The 23,908-nt window shown below is 37.9% G+C and overlaps 2 protein-coding genes across 2 annotated transcripts in view; one reads left to right on the top strand and one right to left on the bottom strand.

Annotated features, from left to right (window-relative positions):
- ITGA4 (integrin subunit alpha 4) overlaps positions 1 to 17,048 on the top strand; it is a 79,438-nt gene extending 62,390 nt beyond the window's left edge. Inside the window, exons 18-28 of the mRNA XM_035007606.1 lie at positions 1,790 to 1,940; positions 3,459 to 3,554; positions 4,211 to 4,290; positions 4,643 to 4,732; positions 6,611 to 6,701; positions 8,998 to 9,105; positions 9,918 to 10,043; positions 10,676 to 10,795; positions 12,634 to 12,732; positions 13,101 to 13,220; positions 13,651 to 17,048. Coding sequence (XP_034863497.1) covers positions 1,790 to 1,940; positions 3,459 to 3,554; positions 4,211 to 4,290; positions 4,643 to 4,732; positions 6,611 to 6,701; positions 8,998 to 9,105; positions 9,918 to 10,043; positions 10,676 to 10,795; positions 12,634 to 12,732; positions 13,101 to 13,220; positions 13,651 to 13,749 — 1,180 coding nt within the window. The 3' untranslated portion in view covers positions 13,750 to 17,048. The remainder of the gene's footprint in view (positions 1 to 1,789; positions 1,941 to 3,458; positions 3,555 to 4,210; positions 4,291 to 4,642; positions 4,733 to 6,610; positions 6,702 to 8,997; positions 9,106 to 9,917; positions 10,044 to 10,675; positions 10,796 to 12,633; positions 12,733 to 13,100; positions 13,221 to 13,650) is intronic.
- The window catches only part of CERKL (ceramide kinase like), a 110,484-nt gene continuing 102,623 nt past the window's right edge, over positions 16,048 to 23,908 (bottom strand). The window contains exons 8-13 of the mRNA XM_035008352.1: positions 23,723 to 23,782; positions 23,082 to 23,107; positions 22,878 to 22,986; positions 20,141 to 20,237; positions 16,847 to 17,025; positions 16,048 to 16,129 (exon numbers count right to left, since the gene is read on the bottom strand). Coding sequence (XP_034864243.1) covers positions 16,048 to 16,129; positions 16,847 to 17,025; positions 20,141 to 20,237; positions 22,878 to 22,986; positions 23,082 to 23,107; positions 23,723 to 23,782 — 553 coding nt within the window. The remainder of the gene's footprint in view (positions 16,130 to 16,846; positions 17,026 to 20,140; positions 20,238 to 22,877; positions 22,987 to 23,081; positions 23,108 to 23,722; positions 23,783 to 23,908) is intronic.

Below are 23,908 nucleotides of genomic sequence, written 5' to 3'. Positions count from 1 at the left end.
GAAATCAATTAAGGCTATAATCCATGGTAAGTTGTGAACTTCCTTTATGTTAAAAAAAATTAAATAATCCAAAAATTAAATAAACCTAAATAATCAGAATGGTAGAAAAGCAAGAAGCAACATGCCTTTTCTACCTTCAGGCAAAGTGGTTCCCTGCCTCGGTTTCCCAGAGCCCCTCATTCACAGCTCTTTCCTGTGGATTTATAATAGTTGTTTACATTTGTCTCTACATCTGTCCTTTACAAGCTCTACAAAGTGGGGATCTTTTAAACTATCAGGGAATAATGAACGTGATGATTATATAGGAGCTATCAGTTATAGTCATTCATGTGTCTTCAAATAATGGTTACAAGCATAAATTTTGAAACCTGTTCTTTAACCCTGTTCTCAAACACCCTTTGTTTTAAATCAATTCACAAATAACCGTTAAATGTGGACTCTGTGTTTAGCACTTCCATAAATAGTTTATTTACATACTAATCTTCTATACAGATGTTGATTCAAATGCTACAATGTAAACGTGAGGAAACATTCTCAAGTACTGGGTGAAAGGTTACCTTTCTTACTTCTAGGATTACCCTCAGCTGACACTTTGCTTTGGGTCACATCCTTCATTGGTTGAACCAATTTTTTTTTTTTAAAGATTTTATTTATTTATTTGAGAGAGAGAGCACATGAGAGGGGGGGAGGGTCAGAGGGAGAAGCAGACTCCCCGCTGAGCAGGGAGCCCGATGCGGGACTCGATCCAGGGACTCCAGGATCATGACCTGAGCCGAAGGCAGTTGCTTAACCAACTGAGCCACCCAGGCGCCCTGAACCAATTTTTCTACATTTTAAATTCTTGGATAGAATCATCGTGTAAAAGTTTTCTTTGGGCTCCTCTAATGCTCTCATTGGTAAAGAGAACGGGCTGTGCAAGCATTTACCTGGAGACTTTAGGACATTCCGGCTGCGGTACTTTGAAGAAGTTCTTTACACCTCAACTTCTGTATATATAAACATGTTGTTCTGAGATTTCATGGGATGTGCATGAGCCAAATTTGCAGCATAGTAATTATCACTGCTGCGGGTGGCGGCTGAGGCTTCAGAACGCTGACCCACCTCCTCCCAACTTGAAGGCCTGGGGCCAGAGTCCGAACTGGCACGGGCTTTCTCATAGGTCCGGATTTGCAGCAGTCTTCTCTTTCCAGGGCACGGGATGGTGAAGCATGGCTGCAGTTCTGGTTTTAATTTGGTCTAGTGATTGGTCGCGCAGACCAGCCTTCCATAAGAAACGAATTGTAGTGCAACAGACTGTAGGGGCATCCACTTGCTGGGCAGAGCCGTCCTTTCCCGGACTGTGCTCATTCCCCCAGAACATCCTGTTTGGCTGGTGTTTGTCTCTGGAGTCTCCTTTCTTCCCCAGTTCCCCCCATTTTCCCCTTTGTTTTGGGCAGCAGCTAGTTCAAGGTATTTCAAGAGGTAAAGAAAAGAAAGCTTTGCTTTTAGAAAAATATTGTGAAACAGTGAGGAAAACATGTTAAAGCTATAGAAGTGAAACAGAAAGGAGATTAACTTAATTATGACTAATTAAAAATAAACTTCCTGGGTAATAGCTGACTGAATTTATCTGAAACATGAAAAATTGAGTTCTTTCTAACATGAATGGGTATCTACTTGTATGGGCTCATTTCCCCCGTGGTGTTTTTCCAAATTAGTATTTTATGATCAGGATAAATGAGGCGATGGGATTTTTATTTCCCAAACATTACTTGTTACTAAGTAACATTAAATATTACTTAATTTTTAGGCCACATGAAAATAAGACCTATCTTGCTGTTGGGAGTGTGAAGACAATAATGTTGAATGTGTCCCTATTTAATGCTGGAGATGATGCATATGAAACCGCTCTGCACATTAAACTCCCCTCCGGCCTTTACTTCATTAAGATTTTAGATCTGGTAAGTATCAAAAACCATAGCATGATACTATATTTCATTTTTTAAAAATGTAAATGGTATGGGACCCTGGGTGGCTCAGGCAGTTAAGCTTCTGCTTTCGGCTCAGGTCATGATTCCAGAGTCCTGGTATCAAGCCCCATGTCCAGGCTCCCTGCTCAGTGGGGAGTCTGCTTCTCCCTCTGCCTCTCTGCCAGCCCTCTACCCCAACTTGGGCTCTCTCTCTCAAGTAAATAATTAAAAAAAAAAAAATGTAAATGGTGTATAATCCATTTCATGGACGCGAGGCCTAAATATTTGCGGTGTATGCAGACTTATCACTAGAGCTTCCATTGATTTTGAGACTTCCTTCTTGCTCCTGATCAAAATGATAAGTTCCTTGGTATCTGAGATCAAAAGAGTTTGCTTCCCTCTTCCAGCTTGGGTGCCACTGCTTTTCTCATTGATGACCTGCTTATCTGGTGCCATGGTGCCACTCTTGTTGGCCGGGCTCCCTGAACAAGCAATATTGGTCCTTCAAGCTGGGCGCCCAGAGTTACTGCTCTGCATTTTACAGTCACATACCCAGTCTTGTTCCCAAAGAACTTCTAACAAATACCGTACAACCAGCAGTCCCCCACAAATTCTGAAGTCTTGGTGTCAACCAGAGCACAGGCAAGTTCTCTTTTCCGGCAAGAGTTTGAAGCACCTAGAGCACCGTGCCTCAGTCGAGAACAGTTAAATCTATCAGCAAGGCATTAATAAGGTGGATTTCAAAGAGAAAAGCCTCAGTCACTTTCTCCTTTGATGCCTCTTTTCCCTTAGCAAATTTACACCTCTCTTATCCAGAGACCATCTCTTCAAACCAAGGGCATTTAGAGAGGTCTTGGATCCTTTTCCCTAGAGCCCTGGGAGCCTATTTGCAATAGTATGAGGGAAAACTCAAAAAATATCCGTCTATATAATATATAGTACATTTATAGTATATATATATACACACACATCTATAGCACATATACATCTACAGTATATACATAGTGTGTATTTATATGTATACATGTACAGTATATAGATACATCAAGATGTATATTTCCCTGAATATTTGACTATATATATATCCTATTGTGATGACAGTTATTATAATTCTATACTTTTATCACATTCTCACATCCCAGACAGAAGAGGGTCAATGAAATAGGGCCTTCATGAAATACTTGCTTCATGATTTTTCAAGAAACTGGACCTTGAATTAAATGGGGAATACAAACATGAATGAAAGCTACAAGCCCAGGAATTTTTCTGTGTATTCTTTGGAGAATTCACAGGAGTATTAAAATATACCTCTGTGTGCGTGCACGCACATTCACATTTACAAATTTTATTTATATTTCTACTTATCCCAAAAGCAAACAGAAAATAGTCTTCCAGGAAAGCAAATTCTTGAGGAATGATTTTCTTTTCAAAGACTATTATTCTTAAGCATATGTTACAAACTTCTCCTTGCCTTCTTACCTAAAGTGGTTGTTTCGTTTTTCCTTTTAGGAAGAGAAACAAATAAGCTGTGAAGTGACAGACAGCTCTGGCTTAGTCAAACTTGACTGCAGTGTTGGTTATATATATGTAGATCACCTATCAAGGGTAAGCATTTAGCATGTATAGTTTTTGCTTATGAACATGAACATAAAATATTTTCTATTTCTTCTATTTATGCTGTGAACAAGTATATAATTATTTATTTGCTTAGGGTAAGTAGCTAAGTGACGAAATAAAACTCAAACCAACTGGGCTTAGATCTTTGAGATTGTGTTTATATTCTTGGCAATGTTCACTGTGAAAAAAAAATAGGGGCACATGTTTGTGTCAAGATGGGCATGTGAATGTGTCGATCAGAATTCTACTCCCCTGTCTCACCCTTCCCCGACACCCCCCCTACCCTTCTCCACCCCAGGTGGTCCTATCTGCCAGGCATGTTACCTCTGCTATACAAAAAGGTGTTACTGGCAAGAGTCCTCACTCAAGTTGTTAAAGCAGCTCTAATTTTGTCAGTCTGGACCTGCCTGTCTTTACATTTAGAAGGAGGCTTTGTCTCTGAATGTCACTTGCTGGTGCTTTAAATTTGCCACAACCCCAATAGCTTCCCGGAGCTCAATGCCTGAGTGAGGGGTAGCCGTGCTTCCAAAACATAGTCTCCAATCTGCATTCCACAGAACATCAACATTCAGAAAATTTCAGATGATAAAAAATACTATTTTTGGATTTTTTTTTTTAAATGGGTGTTTCCCTGTGTTTTACAGATAGATATCAGCTTTCTCCTGGATGTGAGCTCACTCAGCAGAGCAGAAGAGGATCTCAGCATCACAGTGCATGCCACCTGGTATATTACATTGTGAAAAAATAATGGTGCTAAAGGAAGTGGACCCCTGACTTTAGGGTGGGGGGACTTAGGGGAACCATGAAGCTGTGTTCCACTGTCTGCAGGAGAAAACGTCTCTTGTGTGATCTAAGAAACAAAAACATTTCTAACCATCTTTGGAGCAAATAACACTAAATAATGAGAGCAAATTTCTGCCAACCCTGTCATAAACATTTCTTACCACGTCTATTCCCCCCCCCATTCCCCAAGCCTCCAGATGTATTCGGTATACATGATATGTGATTAGTCCTCTCTGAAGGTGATTTTTATGTTTGGGGGATTCTAACAGGGTGTCTTCTATTTGCTTCTGTAGTGCAAATGAAGGGGAAATGGACGACCTGAAGCGTAACAAAGTGACTTTAGCAATACCTCTCAAGTATGAAGTCATGCTAACTGTTCATGGGTAAGTAAATTCGGGTGCCTCCTGTAAAGTTGAGAGCCGATTTTAAATTCTGTTGCTTCTTACATTATTGGTCAAAAAGATATTTAAAAAATTTTTAAGTAAAGATCCTGTGCTGTTTCTGTCCCTTAATAAAGACCTGGTGTTGCATTCTCTTGCTTAGCTCTTCATTAGCTTCATGCGCTCTGTAATCACTACTGAGGCCTCTTCAAGCTAGTACCCAGTTGGGGTGTTCTTCCTGGAAAAGCCCCAGAAGCCTCTAGCAGGTCATGTCCAGCCTGTCAGTTGTATGCTGTGCAGGCCAGGGGCCCCGGGGGTGGGGAAGGGCAGTGTGCAGTTGGTATGGTCATGCTTGGTGGCTGCAGCCAGTGTGAAGTTCCAAGAAGTGTAAGCTTGGTCCACTCACCACTCTCCAGAACCCACATCTACCTGTGTGGCAAATTGATGGAGATATGAGAGAGCCAAGCTGCAAGGTGTCCCCTGACCACTCACCCACGGCCCCAGAGCCAGCATTCACTGGTTCCCCACAATGTAAGTGATTGTGTGGACCCTCCTCAGATTCAAGATGGAAACACGTGGAGAAAGATTTAAGGAGTATTAAGAAAACATTTAGTGATTTTACTGGAAATGATTCAGGCTATTAGTCTTTGTTTAAAACCATATTTTTTTTAACAAAATTTTATTTATTTGAGAGAAAGAGAAAGCGGGAGAGGTAAGAAGTGGGCTCCCCACTGAGCAGGGGGCCCAACAACTCTGGGCTCAATCCCAGGACCCCAGGATCATGACCTGAGCCGAAGGCAGATGCTTAACCAGCTGATCCACCCAGGCGTCCCTAAAACCCTGTTTTTAAAGGAACAGATACCGAACAAATAGACTGATGAGCTTTTCTTGTTGCTCTAAATATAAACCATCCCCAGTCATTTTTAACCACTCGCAGAGATGGCATATAATTATATAAAAATGGTGTCTGCAACTGAAAGAAATTGAGTATCACGTTTCTGAGATGAAACAAGCAGAAGAGAGAGGAAGCCATTCAGGAGGGGAGAACCTAGTGCATCAGTGGGGAGCAGAGAAAAGCTGACACCATGTTTCCTGGTTTTGAAGCCTCATCTCACCTCCTTTTCTTGATTTTCTTATGACGAATGTCCTCCACACAGTATTTTGGGCAAGGAATATTCTGCGAGTATAAAACTGCCTAAATCTACAGCATTTCGGTATTTCTGTGTAGCCAGTCTCTAATTTGTGTTACTTCACATTAGCTGCCAAATAAGAGCAACTGGTGGAGTTGGGATTCCCCAGGAAAATACTTCTTAGAATTCACTACTGACCTCTATGTCTAATCACAGGCAAAAGAGTGACAACCGTGTATTCCTAAGCAGAAAGTTTACCATACTTACTGATGTTTGAATTGTTCCCCAGCCTTGGGGTTCATTACAAATAGCCAGCAGGAATTGGATCATAAAGACATAATTCAAAAATAGGTAAAATAGATTGACTTATAGGAAGATATTGGAGCTATAGGGATAAAGTTAAGAATTTCTCTCATATTTGTCAAATTTATATGAACCATTTGAGAGCTGAGAGAGAAGGAATGGCCAGTGGACTGAACCAGGCAGTGCTGGGAAGACAACCAAAGGATATTCGTGGGAAGAGACATTAACACCCAAGTCAGAGCACATGGCTTTCTGATTTTCTTACATTTCACTAAAATTCGTATCTTACCAAGAAACCAAAAATATTCGTTGGTTCTTAGAGGCCTCTATAGTCTGGAATATAGTCTTAAATAGCATTTTTAAGAGAGATGCAATAATCCAGACTATAAAGATTGTTTATCATAGCTCATCAAGTAAGACCAATTAAATTTGATTTTATTTCTTTCAGGTTTGTCAGCCCAACTTCATTTGTGTATGGACCAAAGGAAGAAAATGAGCCTGAGACGTGCATGGCAGAGAAAATGAACTTCACCTTCCATGTAAGAAGAGTTGTTGTGATATTTGTAGGGAACTGAAAGCTTGTTCCTGCTGCCTTGCTCCAGAGGACATCATAGGCTGTGATGCCCCGCGGCTTAGGGGCCCTCCATGGCTGGTGACAGCACGGTTACTCTATCCCCTCTCCTCCTGGGTCCTTGCTCCTGGTTTCTCCCCTTGCCTTTGCCCTGTTACCAAAGCCCATGACTCCTTACAAATACCATGGGAAGGAGTAAGCCCAGACACAGAGGTAACTCCTGAAACAGGCAAAGTTACGGGAGGAATTGAATCTGCTAGAGGTGCATACGGAGATCAGGATAGGCCAAGGGAAAGCATTGTTGGGTGCAAATCAGTGACTTCTCTTCTTGGTTCAAGCTTTTATACAAGCACTAACATTACCTAGTAAAGGTAGCTCTTACCGCCTGCATCCCCACTTAAGGTCTGTTTGGTCAGCCGTTTAGGTCATAGGTATATGACCTGTTACAAGTAATGTCATTTATTAAATTGTTTAAAAAAAAAAAAAGAGTATCATCATCCAAACACATTAATATAAAGGTAAATTTAAAAAAATTTTTACTGTTAAACTGAAACTTTTGAGGCATCATGGGTATGATAATTGGAGATAATGTCCACAACAATATTTTTTTGAATCAAAAGCACTACACCGAACATTCTTAGAGCTGTGTAACAATCCACAGAATGTGTGTGAGTCTGGATTTAGGTACATTATGATATTTTTTTGTAAGGCAATGCTTTTGAAAATGTAAGTCAGCGGGGCTCGTGGGTGGTGCAGTCAGTTAAGCGTCTGAATCTTGTGATATGGTTGTGAGGTCAAGCCCCATGTCAGGCTCTGTGCTTGGTGTGGAATCTGCTTAAGATTTTCTCTCTCTCTCCCCCTCCAGCTCATGCTCCTTCTCTAAAACAAATATTTTTTTAAAAATTAAACTAAAATGTAGGTCAGAATCACTTGAGGTACTTACTCAGATGCAAATTCCTGGACCCTGCTCCAGATCTGTAGAATGACCTTGGAATCCTGCAGAGTTTTTGTTATATTAGTGTCCATTAGTGTTGAAAAAATATAGCCCTCTGCTTTGAAGCCCCTAGAAATGCTCCTATCAGAGCCCAGTGAGAGCTCAGCTCAGTTTCTGTTTTAGTTTATCAGAGCACAGACTCTAGAAGGCCTATTTTTTAACTTACAAAATGCGTGGTTAAGTATTTTTCACTTAAGTTACAATGGAGTGAATAGCACTGGAGGTAGCTTCAGTCTGTAGGCTCGGTGAGTCTGTGCAAATTGGAGGAGGTTCTCAGAGGTCTCAAGGTCATTAGGCGAACAAGGATGAAGGATATTTGAGGTTAGACCGATCACTGGCTGGCATGAGGAAGACCCTGTCTAAAGGTCTGGGCAGTGCAGGGTTGTCATTGCTGAGACCACCTTCTGCGACTGCCCTGTACCCCACGGCCCAGCCGTCTCCACACGCCAGGGACACATTCTTTCTTCCATGTCATGTGCTTCCTAAAGATGATTGCAAATGTAGGAGTCATGCTATTTCATTCAGATACTGTAGCACATCTCTTTTCTGACTCACTCAATGGGTTTCATAGTTAAGCTCTCAGGAGACAATAATTTTGGCCGGATTTCCTTCCTCAGAGAGCTGCAATCCCCAAATTTATCCATAATGAAGTAGCATCTACCTCTGCATTATTATGAAAAGGCTGTTGTATTTTCTCTACCCCTTTCTGATTTTCTGAGTGCATCAGCAGCATCATTACCCTGAACTGAAATATATTCTTATTCACTTACTGCGATGAGGATTATCCTCTCAGCAGAGTGATTTTGTGAAACCTGAGGTTTGGAGGTAGAATACCTGAGCTTCTTGTCACTTTGTAGCCGTCCCAGGCACATCGTTCACACTTTTGAGCCTTTTCCTGAGCTGGAGAATAAAATGTCAGCTCACCTCATGGGATAGTTGATCAAGGGTTTTTAGATACATAATGTGCCATACAAATGTATGTTGTCTTTTTCTTTAGACTGTTTCTCCAATAACCAACAGCCTGGACCATTTGGCCTGAGCAATATCAAAAGGAGAGGGCTAGGAATAATGAAAAAATTATTAGCAAACTTTTTAAAGTTCTGACTGTGGATCTTTGATGTCCCTTTGCCATGCAGTTGCCAACTCCAAACCCCCCACCACTATGAATGTTACATGAAACATCTGGGTTCACCCAAAAGCTCGCTGATACCTGTCCTTACATTTATGAAAAATGTTTAAGTTGTTTAAAAACTTTTTTCTTCCTTCTCAGGTTATCAACACTGGCCATAGCATGGCTCCGAATGTTAGTGTGGAAATAATGGTACCAAATTCTTTTGCCCCCCAAACCGATCAGCTGTTCAACATTTTGGATGTCCAGGTAAAAATGTGTTCCTTCCTTTATTCTATGTTGCTAAATAGATAAATCTGTTAACTTGAGTCACACTCTCAGCTATGAATTCACCACGCACTTACTGAGTACACTTTGACTATTATGCATTAGAATTGTAGGGTTACAGGGACCTGGTCATTTGACGTATACGATCGCTAACAGAACTCTGCTCCTTCCATCTTCAGTGCATTTTCCTTGTGAAAATGGCCCTGTGGACATAATTGGTGAAATTCTCTATAAATCTTGAGGCCTCTGTTGAAAAATCAGTATTTCAGCCTTTTTTTTTTTTTTTTTTTAACAGAATTGACACCCTTATATTGATGATTACATCGGGATTGTTTTGTACCTTCCCATTTTCGAGACAAGCAGTCAACAAATAAATCTGCTCATTGGGTTTGAGATCTAATTTTAAAATATCTTACCTGAATTCCAGACTTAGATGGCAGGACATGCTGTTATAACAAGTTACCGTTTTGTTTTGTGTCTAAAGCCAAAGAAATGTTGACTTTCATGCTAATGTTCAAGTGTCCATTTTTCACATTGCCTTATTTTCTGTAAGGTAGGGCCCTGTGCTCACTTTAGCACCTATATCCAACCTTGCTAAAATGTTGCTGGGTTTCTGAGTTTTTGCCATGGAGACTTAATCTTTCCCAAGTAAGTCTGTCCCAAAGATATTTTCACAATTTCAGAAATACTTGATATATTTTAGAAAAGGTAAGCAACTGGAACTTTCCAGATCATATAGTTTTTGCAGTTCTCTCCAGTATGGATAAGATTTCTCTCACTTTCTATCTATATAGACTACTGCTGGAGAATGCCATTTTAAAAATTATCAAAGAAAGTGTGCGTTAGAGCAGGAGAAAGGTCCAATGGAGATCCTGAAAGACATTTTCAAATTCTTGTCCAAGACTGATAAGAAGCTACTGGTAAGTTTCCATTTTTCAGGTTGTAGGTTTTGCTTTCCAGCATACAGAACCGAAGCACTTAAAACCAAGAACCAGTGGGTTTGAGCTGTCAGTTGAGTATAGGAAAGAAACAAGGTAATACTCTTGCACATGAGGAACACACATGCTTGGAGAGAGAGACCCAGGGCTATATATATATATATATATCCAATTTCATTATTTATCTAACCAATGCCGATTTTGTGCCAGCCAGACATTGTTCTAGACCCTTTAGGAGGCCAAGATAGAGTATTCAGCTGAGCAGACTTGGTGACATGAGATTAACTTTCACTCCTTTCATTTTAGTGAGTTTATGAAAAAAACAAAAACCCTGAGGAAGTGATCCTACCTTCAAATGATCCAAGTTTTACAAAGCAACATAGAACATGTAACTTAACACGGCCCTGATTAGGAGTCTTTGTTTTAATTCTCAGAACACATGCTTCAGCTCAAATACTTTTTTGTTGTAATTTATAAAACAGACATTCATGTTTTGTTTAAAGCAAAATAATTTTTTAAATGCCACCCACGGGAGATGTTTAATTCCACGTAAAATATTTTAGCCACCTTTAAAAAAATGTTTTAACGTAGCTCTTTTGTATTTTTTTTCCAAGTTCTGCATAAAAGCTGATCCATATTGTTTAAATTTTTTCTGCCATTTTGGGAAAATGGAAAGTGGAAAAGAAGCCAGTGTTCACATTCAGTTGGAAGGCCGGCCATACCTTTCGGAAATGGTAAGTAAAATAAAATGACAACTTCGAGTTTGTAGATTTTTATGAACTTATCTACAATCATCTTATTTAGGTAGAATGAAATGTGAGGAGGCATTTAAGTAATTAAGTAGGAATAGTAAAATTTGGAGTGGAACTCTACAACTGTTTGCATGTATCGCTTCAGCTGAATACACTGTCTAAATGATAGGGCTTTAGTAATTAAACAGATAATTAAGACTGTAAAATAGACTATGGAATAATTAAGGTTTATTTTAGAAAGCATGTCCAATTGCTTATAAACTTTGATTAAATCACAGAAATTGGCTACCTATTTTATATAACCTTAAGGTTTTTTTCTAAACTACTTTATTATTATTATTTTTTAAAGATTTTATTTATTTGACAGAGAAAGGCACAGCGAGAGAGGGAACACAAGCAGGGGGAGTGGGAGAGGGAGAAGCAGGCTTCCCGCAGAGCAGGGAGCCTGATGCGGGGCTCGATCCCAGCACCCTGGGATCATGACCTGAGCCCAAGGCAGACGCTTAATGACTGACTCTCTCTCCCTCTGCCCCTCTCCCTACTCACATTCTCTCTCTAAAATGAATCTTTAAAAAAGATAAAATTGGTCTTATCTCGAGTTCTGTTCTTCAATTTACCTGATAAATATGGATAATGTCTTTTGCAGGGGTGTTGCAGATTATATGAGATACATTTTGTAAAAAGCACTTAGGGCATGGTGTATAGTAAGCCAAAGAAAATGGTAGTTTTATTTTGTTTAAAGAAGAAATGTTTAAAATTGCTACACAGTGGTCAAGGGGGAAAAAAGATCCACCAGATACAGAAGTAAGAGATATTTGCTGTAGTTCCAGTTGTGCTAAAACTAAATCATGAGACCATCAACAAGTTATTTAAACTTTTGCAATTTGCCTCCTCATACACTTGAAGTCCAGGTTTCTCAACAATGGGCACTATTGGCATTGTACCAGATTTTTCCATTATGGTATTAAACTATATGTATTTTATCAGAGCAGCAAGATGACAACACTGTTTAGGAAAAAAAAAAAAGCCTAGATAAAATAAATTTGAAGAAACATTTATCAGGTGAAGAAAGTCTTATTTGGGAAAAAGATTCAATATCTAGGAAAAAAACTGCTAACTATCAAATATTTAAATACTTAAATATTACAAATATCTACAGTTATCTGCAAACTAGTCATTTTTTTTTTTTTAAGATTTTATTTTTGTGAGGAGAGAGAGCACATGCACAGGAGTTGGGGGCAGAGGGAGAAGCGGGCTTCCTGCTGTGCAAGGACCCTCCCCCTCCCCGATAGGGAAATTGACCCTGGGATCATGACCTGAGCCAAAGGCAGACACTTAACCGACTGAGCCACCCAGGTGCCTAAATTATTCATGTTTAATAAAAGGATTTCAACAGGGCGCCTGGGTGGCTCAGTTGGTTAAGCAACTGCCTTCGGCTCAGGTCATGATCCTGGAGTCCCGGGATCGAGTCCCGCATCGGGCTCCCTGCTCGGCAGGGAGTCTGCCTCTCCCTCTGACCCTCCTCCCTCTCATGCTCTCTGTCTCTCATTCTCTCTCTCTCAAATAAATAAAATCTTTTAAAAAAATAAATAAATAAAAATAAAAGGATTTCAACAAAATGATGCCAGGAAAATTAATACTATGACCATGCCTTTGGAAACAAAGGAAGCGTTGCATTGCAATTAACTATAAAGGGTGAAATAAATTGGGGAAGATCAATTGTAAAAGCCTCAGCTAGTAGGTAAGGATCATGAGAAATGAATATGTCTTCACAAAATAAAACTGAGTCAGGCTACAGTGATCTTTCTTTTTTTAAACAGGATGAGACTTCAGCCCTCAAGTTTGAAATAAGAGCAACAGCTTCTCCAGAGCCTAATCCAAAAGTTATTGAACTAAACAAGGATGAGAATGTTGCACACGTAAGATTACCATTTTACCTGAAACCTTAGGATTGTAGGGAAAAACTATTGCTGGAGCGTTTAGTCAGGAAAATAGATTGACTAGATCATGGAGGGCTAGAAATACTTAGATTGGGCATTTTCTACAACTGGTGGGAGGGAAGGATGCAGACGACTTTTTCAGGAAGTGAACTTGGTAGGGATTATCTGGATAAAGAAACATGGAGCAAGCTGATTCTGCTAAATGGTTACCAATGTTTCTTAGAACCAGCAAGAGAAGGGGGGGGTTGTTCAAAATACTGTGGGAATCATGGGTTGGGGTCGGGGGGTTCAAAGGGAATAGAAGCAAGTTTTTAAACTGGTGACTCTATTTTGGTTACTTTATGTAGGTTTTACTTGAAGGACTACATCATCAAAGACCCAAACGTCATTTCACAATAGCGATTATTTCAAGTAGCTTGCTACTTGGACTTATTTTACTTTTATTGATTTCATACGTTATGTGGAAGGTAAGCCTTTAATAATTACCCATGTTAAACCACTCAGTAATGCTGTTCTTGATTTTCACAAAGCCCCCTTTGTGAGTCCTGAGTTATTAGATTTAATTGTTGCAGCACTTTTAATGTTAACTTTTTAAATTCCCAAGTGAACATGTAGTACTGATCTCCTATTTCTCCTAACTTCGGTACCAGTATTCCAGCCATGACACTAGTTTGGAAAGATGTTCTTTTAAAAAGCTCTTAGAAAACACTGCATATTATTTTTAATGTCCATTTTGGAGAGAGTGTGTCACCGAGCAGTCCAACAAAAATAATGCTCTTTAACACAATATTTCCCATGTAAATTTTATTGACTACATGGGATAGTGACTGTTCAGGAGTCTGATGAGTGTAATATATTTGTAACTATACACTAGTGATTATACAATACTATTTTCAGGCTGGCTTCTTTAAAAGACAGTACAAATCTGTCCTACAAGAAGAAAACAGAAGAGACAGCTGGAGCTACGTTAACAGCAAAAGCAATGATGGTGATTAAAGACTTCTTTCAAATTGAGAGACTCAGGTTAACCAAAGAAATTTAAGACAGTGTTTACAAGAAACCCCGAATTCTGCTCAGATTTCGATGTACTTCATTTACCATGACCTTGTGACATATTAGGTCTCAATGCAAGTGAAAAATCCCAAGCAATCATTACTCTTCAAGAGGAAAGTAATCTCTCTGCTCTTGATAGAAAAAAAACACTAAAGCATTCAATTTATTCAAGGTAAGTAATCCCTCGAAGATACCTTGAAATGAAAGTGCTTCTGAATTAAATCATATTGAGGAAGTAAACAACTCATTTGGAGAAGTCTTGGACTTGAAATATCATTCCTTTAAAAGAAATTATTTGCCGAGTGTGCTTACTTCAGTAAAATAAACTCCACTGAATAGGCAATGATTCATTTCTAATAGATCTTTGAGACTTGTTGGAAAAATCCTGCTAAATATTTTTAAAGAATGAAGAGCTGTTCCTCAATTTTCTAATGAATAAAAGAAGACCACTAATGTTTTAAAGCAGATTTTATCTTTAAAGACCTTTCTTTGTAATACCTTTATGATGGGCTTTGATCAACAACGATTTATTCAGCAGTCTATGTAAGAGCATTATGGGCCTGAGGAGCAAATTTCAGACCGAACTTATACACTGGTTTGAGCTTAATGACTTCTGGATAATTATTGTTAAGCAGCTATGGATTCTTTCTTTCTGTATATATACATAAGTTCTTAAAAAAATGTTTATATAGGTATGAATCCACTAGTCCTCCTATAACACATTTTTATCAAGGGTACCCAGGAGTAAATTTCTAAAATTCATTTTTAGTGAAATTTTTTGCTTATAGAAACAAAAGTACTTAAGAATTCTAATTTATACTCTGAAACAGATTGTGAATGTTGCACTTTAGCTGATATTTCAAATATAAATACACTGATATATGTAAAATATGAAAACTGTACCTCACTAATGACTTTTAAAAAGCCAAACTCTATGCAGACCGTGCTTAAGAGGCCAGTATCTCATATAAATTAGATACTGTGTAAAATAGTGACTGTCAAATTAAGCAAATGCACCTACTTGTGTAGATACTACTTTCTCCTCAAATGTATGTATGAAATGTGTTTTTATCAGGTGTATAAGCATTCTCATCTGTACAGAATTAGAGAAACAATTTAGAAATTTAAATTTTAGCTTGTATTCAGTAAATATAAATGTGACATCAAAATTTCCATGATCTAGGTTTTAGTGATAATCTTTACTATTTATTCATGCATATGAACTGGATGCTGATAGCTGCAGAATATAATTTCATCTGATTTGTCCTGTATCTGTCTTTACTATGGAAGTGATCAAATAGTAAAAGACTTCCATCTATATGAAGCCCCTGCCAACAGCTGTCTTTCTCAGGCTGCCTAAATTCCTGTTAAGTTCTCTGTTCACGAGCCCACAGTAGTAGCTGGTGGCCAGACAACAAGGGAGGCAGAGCTTTGTGCAAGCATTCGAGGAGTGACGCCCAATCTGTGAGCATGAAGCCTCCTGAATGCAATCATTAATTAAATTAAAAAGGTATTCTTTCAAAGTATTATATTAGCAAAAGATTTGCTTTTGTCATTACATAAAAAGCAAAGTAATTCTTCCAGGAGATTTTTCTGTAATCATTGGTGGAGGATGATCCCTGAGGAAATTTAAATCTGGCTCTTTTCTACTCAGAAATGATAGCATTTGGGGCATTACTGAGTGCACTAAAACCAGTGTGCTAGGATTGCTGGATACCAGGACTTTCAGAAGCAAAGAAAACAGCTCCTCACTAGTTAGCTATTTTGCATACTTTAAAATATGTTATGGATTTTAAAAGACTTTAAAGAAAATCAGGGAATAGTCCCAAAATTGGTACCCTAACAACTTAAAACGCTTATCTTTTTGGCAGATAATGTAGGTATTGGAATGATTTTGAAATCTGGATTAGTATCTCATCAGGGCATCTTCAGGTAACGTCGGGTATCCATCTATACCAGGCTCTAGGAATTTTCACATCAGTACTGATGGAATCAAATCTTGAAAAGTGAAAGCATTCCAATTATTTCACTTGGGAATTAAGTATATGAATGTTTACTTTCAGTTCCAGTAATACTTTCTGAAACCCAAAATTTAAATTATATTTCATGTTTTAAGCTCTAGAAGCTAATTTTTAGTGACAAAAATAGCAATTTTCATTTCTTTTAAAAAAAAAATTTTCCCTATATGTTTAAAGCATGACCATAGTCCTTCATATTAAAATTCTAGTTTGTACGTTTCTTTTATAAACAATTACATGTTACTTGGGAATCATTCCTTTCTTCCATGCTTCCTCCATAAAGATTGATAAGTCTGGGATGTAATCTGTAAAAAAAGATGTATAATTATTTCATCAACCTATCGTTTTCACACATAACACCTATTGAGTGCGGTACCTAAGACCTAATCCAAATCTAACGACAGCTTCCAAACCTATATTCGTGGCAGAGCTGCCATCTTATAAATTGGGGGGCCTGATAAACCAGCACCAGTAATGACTGTGACATCCAGGCACTGTGCCTATAGTGGGGTGCTCCTGCACCCTTCCTCTCCCCCTGAGTCCTAATGCTTACCAACAGTGAGTCTGCATGGTCCTAAACTTGCCTGCGCCAGTTGCCCCTATTAAATAGTATGTAACATTGTTCCTGTGTAAAGTAAGCTGAAGGCTTTGGAAAGAGTTCAGAGAAGCACACTGCTGAATACCTAGTGATGAAGACTAGAGATTTCAATGTAACAATCTGCAACTCAGAGGGCTTTCACCAGGTTAAGATCTGGATCCACTTTTAAAATGACAAAACGTCAGTTGTAGACATCATCTGTATAGTTTAGGGAGAAATTTGAAATGCCAAGATAGAGACTCAGAAAATTTGGTGATGAGTCTACACGAAAATGCTTTGGCTGTATGTAACAATGGGTGAGTAAATGTAAAGTTACACTTTATTTATTAAAATTGTACATCTTTTAATGTTTCCCTGACTTATTAAAAAAAATAGTTTTGTGTCTACTGGTGGACATTAAAGGTGGTGAAATAATGACACTTACTTAATGTGAACCTCTGATGTGGCTTCCATTAAGTCACCATCTATGTTCCAAGGGAAACTGTTTTCTGAAGCAGCTGCGTGCTGTCCGTCGTCATCATCCTCTGGATTGTATCCACTAAGATTCTTTGGACTAACTTTTACTTCTCCAACGGTGTAAGTCTCAACAAATGGAAAACTGAACTAAATAAAACAAATGCAAATAATCATGATGCTCGCTTTATCCTTAACTGCTCATGCAAATTAAGTTTACTGTGCTCTCCCTTGCATGTAAATATCAACATCCATGAGGACGTTTTTATAGCATTGAAACTCTATGCCAGGGATCCCCGATTTCTTTGGGAGATCTAGCAGCTGGCCAACTTGTTTTATGACCAATAGTATGAGGTTGTATACAATATCATACCATTTCCAATTAAAGATTTTTTAATATCCGGCTGTTGACACAGAAGATTTATATAATCCACTAACTTAATAACTTGTCAACTAGTTTAGGTGATGTAAAGCACACTAAGTTTCACACTTAGAATTTAATTAGGAAGACCCTAGCTCTAAGCTTAGGAAGGTGGAAAGAGGAAGTCAGTCTAATGTGACTTTTGTAGGTATTTGCCCGCCAAATTCCCACTTTAAAGATGGATGCAAGTCAAGGGGTGTCTGGGTGGTTCACATGGTTAAGCGTCTGCCCTTGGCTCGGGTCATGATCCCAGGGTCCTAGGATCGAGCCCCACATCGGGTTCCCTGCTCAGCAGGGAGTCTGCTTCTCCCTCTCCTTCTCCTGCTCCCCCTGCTTGTGCTCTCTCGCTCTTTCAAATAAATAAAATCTTTAAAAAAAAAAAAAAAAGGATGGATGCAAGTCAAAAGACAATGGTTTGCTTACTGACCACTCTAAATGGTGCAGGGTATCTTCAAGTTTCCATTTTTGTTTGTCTAAGGAAACTTCAGTGGAAAAATTATGTATTCTCATAAATAAGAAAAGATAGCCAAGTACCTTTTTAGTAGCAATGCACAATAACCACTCACTTATTTCACTTTTTAGGTAAATGGCATGAGATTTATTCCTATTATCTACATGGGTTTTTTCCCCTTCCACATATGAACCTCAGTGAGGTATAGATTTTTAAAAGTTGACAGAAAACTAGTACCCTCCACACCCTTATTTTACATATGCAGAAACCAACGTCCAACAGATTTTACAGTTTATAGGATATAATGCACTGGGTGACTACAATGAACTATACTGGATTTACAGGGTGGCATCACTATTCTAACTGAGGTACAGAGTTAGAGGGTCCCAAGGAGCTCTCTGCGGAAGCAGGCAGGCTCTCTGTGAAACTGCTCAGTAGTCACTGCATTCGACTTCCCATCTCAGGTCAAAAGCCTTGGGGACATCCTTCATTCTGTGTGAACTTGTAAAAATAATGTGTTTTAAATGAATCACTGCTAACTGGCTACTCTGGGTTAACTTGCATCCCCGATAATGATGCCTGGAAGTCTTAACTCTTAGTACCTGAAGTGTCACCGTATTTGGAAAGAGGGTCTTTGCAGATGTGACTGAGCTAAGATGAGGTCATTAGGTTGAGCCCTAATCCAACATGACTGATGTCCTTATAATAGAGAGGAGAACGCCATGTGATAAAAACAACCAGCCTACAGCATACAGCTGTAAGCCAAGAGAGGCCAAGAAGTGACGGCCACCACCAGTAAGTCTATTATCTTAAATCCTCAGTTTTCATGTGCACCCTTCACCAAATGAAGCTCCATGCATCCCAGCAAATTCATTACCTATGAAGCCACATTGTTAGATGGGACTTTAAGGATCCTACAAAAAATTACCTTAAAATTTGCCCCTTAGGCAATCCCAAAAGAGAATTACCATAAATAATCTGTGCAATAGATACCTCCCTAAAATAAATATAGAGCTTCTCAGGATGAGTACCTTCAGGTTAATACACATTGAGGTTCTCACATATGTTTAATAGGGAAAGATTAAGAAGTTTACACCAAGGTAATGACCCTGAATAGCTCTTGGAATATATAATTTTGAGAGCTTTTTATATTGCTTTGTTGTTTCTACTTTCTGACTTAGAAAAAAAGAATAATGAACATGCACTGTTTGTAGATTAAGAAAAATACTAACACTGCCAACAAAATGAATAACATCTGAAAAGGTATATATTACTTGAACAATCACCGTCTTTCCTCAAACACACACACGTGAAGTTATTACTTCAGCTCACAACCTACATTCTGCCTGCTTTTGTCTACTTTGAGATTTGTATTTTGGGAAAGAGGTACTATTAATGTTTATGATACAATTTCCTAAAGACTTCATTCAGTTGGTTGCTCAATAACATTGATCAAATAATGTAGTAGGCAGAAGAGAACTGAAACTTCATGAGCACTGCCTATGAAAGTGTAAAATTGTAAAAGTGTGAGCCTTGCAATGCCACCTACGTAAGCAAGATTCCGCTGCCAGTGGTTGGCTGGCTTTACTCTCCTCCTCCTCCTGTTTGCGCTCTCCAGCTACATCCAGGTACAGCTCTATACCTATAGGTAGTGAGACTATAGGGTTGTTTTTTTTTTTTTCAAGCACACTGATGTAGGTCAAGACTTACAATTTCAGAAATTCACATATTTCTGGATCAGTTTCCTAAAAACTGGGTCAAAATCTCTGCCAAAAGAATGAATGTGGCTTATAATAGTTATTGTTTCTCTTTAAAACGAATCCCTTAAGGGGAAATACAATTTTATCTGTCTCCAAAAATGCAACCACACGTTCTAGTTCTGAATAGAATAATGACTGTATAAAAGTGGTGTGTTTTTAAATATAGGTCTGCAAATCTATTTCAATTAAGTGAAAGTAGGCTGATCTGTAAATAAATGGCAGGAGAATCTAAAGGGCTTAACTTTAGAGAAAGTCCGCTGTCATAACATCGAGAAGGCTAAAAATCTCAGATTTCACTACTTTTCATCCTGAAGAACAGCTGAGTATATAATCTTATCTTTAATTTACTTCACATTTCAATGTAACACTACATTTTCTACTTTCTCTTTGCATGCACATGTGCACACACACACACAAATGTATGTATCCACCAATGGATAGCTCAGAAAGGAATAATCTATATTAATATGATAGATACTTTTCAAAATTTGGACGAACCACAAACTGAAAGAAAAAAGATTATTAAGAAAATAATGCCTTCTTATGAGGCAGGATTTGACATCAACTCTTGCAGCATCTCTCTTTCCATGATTAATAGTTTTGCAAATAAGTAACAAAAATAATCTACTATACCTGATTTTTAACACTGGCGTATCTTTTTAGGTGTTTTATAAATTCTGGTCGAGAAGTGTTTCGTGCAATGATAAGAGCCATGCTTCCATTATTTAATCTGGAATTAAATATTTGTATTTGACATTGAGAAGTTTATTAAGTGATTGCAACAGAAATTACTCTGTATCATTCCTTCTAACAAATATCACGTTTACTAGAAGTTTTAGGCAAGATAGATTAATCATCGTCAAGTTATAGTTACCTAAAATTCTTAAATCTTATCTTGCCGTGTTAAACGGCACAGCCCTTCAAATTAGTTTTATTAAGCAACTCACTTCCTTCTCCGTAAGTTCTTATTTTAAGGACTTTTTTAGAAAATGAACTATCATGCGTCCTATACACCTATCGAGACATCATTTAGAACCCAATGTATTTACTTAGGGATTCAAAATGTGAAATCATCTGTAAAATAGCAAATAAATACAAATGGTACAACAAATTGTTCAACACTTCCTAAAAACCTACAGTATGATATTTAAATATTTACTTACGGGCAGGTCGAAGTGACATAGGAAAATAAAGGGGCCCATGGATGGATAAAAGGGACAAATGTTACCACACATGTGCAGTTAAATGACTGAGCATTTTAATCTTGCATAACTGTTCAGTTTAATATAAGAGACTGCAAATTTAGAGATGTGATTTAGTGCCAAAAAAGCCACTCACAAATGCATCTAGCTTTAGAAGGCAGTTTGCAGAAATATGTGCAAATGATTTCTAGCTTGATTTCAAGGCAAATATAAAGTTATTCCAAGGATAACAACATGAAAAAGAGATCTTTAAATCTTATGGAAACTCAGGTTAGAGCTTGTAAGGGACCTTGGTGATTATCCAGTCATTCACTTAGTTTATACAGAAGGAAAAGAAAACCCCAAGTTTAAGTGATTTGTTCAAAGACACACAGGGAAAAACAAAATGATCACTGGTACCAGATCTCTTAATTCCCAGGGTCCAATGTTCATTTTACTCAACATGCCAACACATTCAGAGGACTGTCTTGTGTTTTTATTTTTAAAAAATTGCTTACTTTTTCACAAACATGAAAAGCACTTCATATGTCTCCTTTTCAATACTTATTAGTCACTGAAACACACCCTATGTGCCTTCACTATTCTAAATGTTTTATTATATTATGCATTTAATCTTAGGATACTGAAAAGAACAATAATTTCTATCAGCAATTTTCACTGAGGTATTTTGAATTAAGTTATACTTTATTGTGGGGAAAAAAAAATTGGAAGTTGAATCTCCTGTGCAATGATCCTGAATCATTCTGAAGATAAATTTCTGACTACCTCTGGTCAGCCAAGGCATGGTGTAAAGGTATTTGCAAAAAAAAAAAAAAAGAAAGAAAAAAAGAAAGAAAAGGAAGGAGTGTTTAATTACAGTCCACAAAGGAAATCTCTAACTAGTCATGCTCTGAAAAATTCATCAATACTGATTAAACCTAGTGAGAATAAGCAATGGAATTCCAGGCAAGCTAAAAACTGTATGGGACAGCATTGAGAGAGGCATGAATCCACTCCCAGAAGAGCAGACTACCTCTCATGAAGGTCCTTGAGCAAACGTGAGAGTCAGATATGAAGGAGGGTTAGGTAAGTATTGTCTCCAGTCCTGTAGAACATTGTTCCTTTAGTCAGCTAGCTGGTTTTCACTTTTAGTGGGGAAAACTACATTAGGGAGGTACATAGCTATCTAGGATTTCTGATGGTATAGGCAGGAAACAATTAAGCTCAATTTCTGTATCACACAACCTTCAAAATAACTCCTTTCCAGTTACTAGAGATAGTAAGGACCCTGGTGTCCAGATTATGAATACCCGAGTTTATAGTTTTTCTTCTTCTCTAACTTTGGATATTTCTCTGTTACCTTCATATCAACTGCCAAGGAAAAAATTTTAAATCCATCCCCTTTGCTAGCTGTTAATCATTCTGGTTAAATATTTTGCGGGGAAGACAAAACTAATCACTGCAATTACATTATAAATTGCCACAGCACAGAAGTCATTCTTTCATTCCACTTCCAGGGAAAATCTAGATTTGACTATATTATACAACATTCATGATCCTTTCTTCTATGCTCTCTATGGGAGTGGGAGAGAAAGATTTTCAGATGAATAATGGACAGCTGCTTGAAAAGAATGTGTAAGAAATGGTTTATATTTTTCTGGATAAAATGATATATAAAATGTCTCAAGAAAATGTGGGCAGCAGATTCATATGTACCACTATTCATACTAAATATAAATAAGTGAAATTCAGCTTCCTTTGACTAAAGGTATCAAATATACCCACGTACATGCTATTCATGCTGAGGATATTTATGCCTGCTCTACAGTTTGAAAGTAGAGATGGTCATAAGAAATACCAGAAATATAATGTTTTCAATGACCAGTAAATAAACACAAATAAAGCAAGCAAAGTAGGCAAAAAATGACACAATAAAATCATGTTAATAAAACCCAAGAAATATTTTAGCCTCAGTAATATGAAATCAGTGATCATCTAGCATTTCCAGTTTAACAGTTGGTCTCAGCCTACTCTGATGCTAAGTCCCTTAGGATCTCTAATATTATCACAGTCCAAAAGACACTACCTGTTGATAATATTCTAGCCAGCCAAAAGTTAGCAAGGTATTCTAAAAGAAAAAAACTGGTTTATAGAAAAGTATCAGTGATTCAATAAAAATACTTACTAACCTGGTAGTAGGTGCCAAGCCTCTAGGTGCCACCGAACACAGGCAAGGGATTGCCATAATGCTGACATTCAAGAACTGACCCTGGATGGTCTGCCACTGGTCACTGCCGGCTAAAAGCAATGGAAGAGATTGGTTACTTTCCCTCACCAGAGCAAAATGTCAACAGAGCCTGGCTCAGTTCTCAAGGAGGTACTTTTAAGCTTACCAGATTTGGGAGATCCTTCCTCCTTCCTAAAAGTAAGAACACAAAGAAAACCACATCACACAAAAAATAACATCTATTCAACTGAGAAACTTCAAGAACCTAATATGTTAAATATTTTCTTAGATTAGATACACTAAGTAAAAATATGTGAGTATATTCCATTACTGCACTATACTGTGCTGATTCATTTAAAGGTGGTATCATCCATAACAATGATTTTCCATTTCTTTTAAAGACTAGAACATTTGCTTTGTGTGGTTTTGAGTAATATTTGTGTTCCACACTAGACTGAAATTCTGAGGGCAAAAACCATGGGTTTTGTTTGTTTTTCGGCTGAGTGTTGTATCCAAAGTGCCTGGTATATAGTATTCAATAAACAGGCTGTTGAATAAATGGATGGATGGATGGATGGATGGATGGATGGATGGATGGATGGATGGATGGATGGATGGATGGAATCGTTGTTTCCGAAGACAGAAGTCAAACTACATGGCCTACTAGAACTTCACTACTCTATATACTTTGCTACTATTTTCAAAAAACAACCAAAGATCACAAGACTAATAAATTGTGTATATCAAACTGTTCCATGCTTTAAAGAAAGATATAGATGTTTACATCACTTTGAGCTCTTTACCTACCTTTCTTGTAAACCGTGAGAGCTGATACATGGTAAAAAAGATATTTCACAGTCTTCAGGCCTAAAAATACAGAAAAATTTGCTATTTTTTTTTTAAAGATTTTTTATTTATTTATCTGAGAGAGAGAATGGGAGACAGAGAGCATGAGAGGGGGAGAGGGGGAGGACCAGAGGGAGAAGCAGACTC

The sequence above is a fragment of the Mirounga leonina genome, unplaced genomic scaffold (genome assembly GCF_011800145.1).
Source record: "Mirounga leonina isolate KUSES-001 unplaced genomic scaffold, KU_Mleo_1.0 Mir_151, whole genome shotgun sequence".
In the NCBI taxonomy this organism is placed as follows: domain Eukaryota; kingdom Metazoa; phylum Chordata; class Mammalia; order Carnivora; family Phocidae; genus Mirounga; species Mirounga leonina.
Note: the sequence above shows the minus strand (reverse complement) of the source record. Positions and strands in the feature narration are given on the sequence as shown.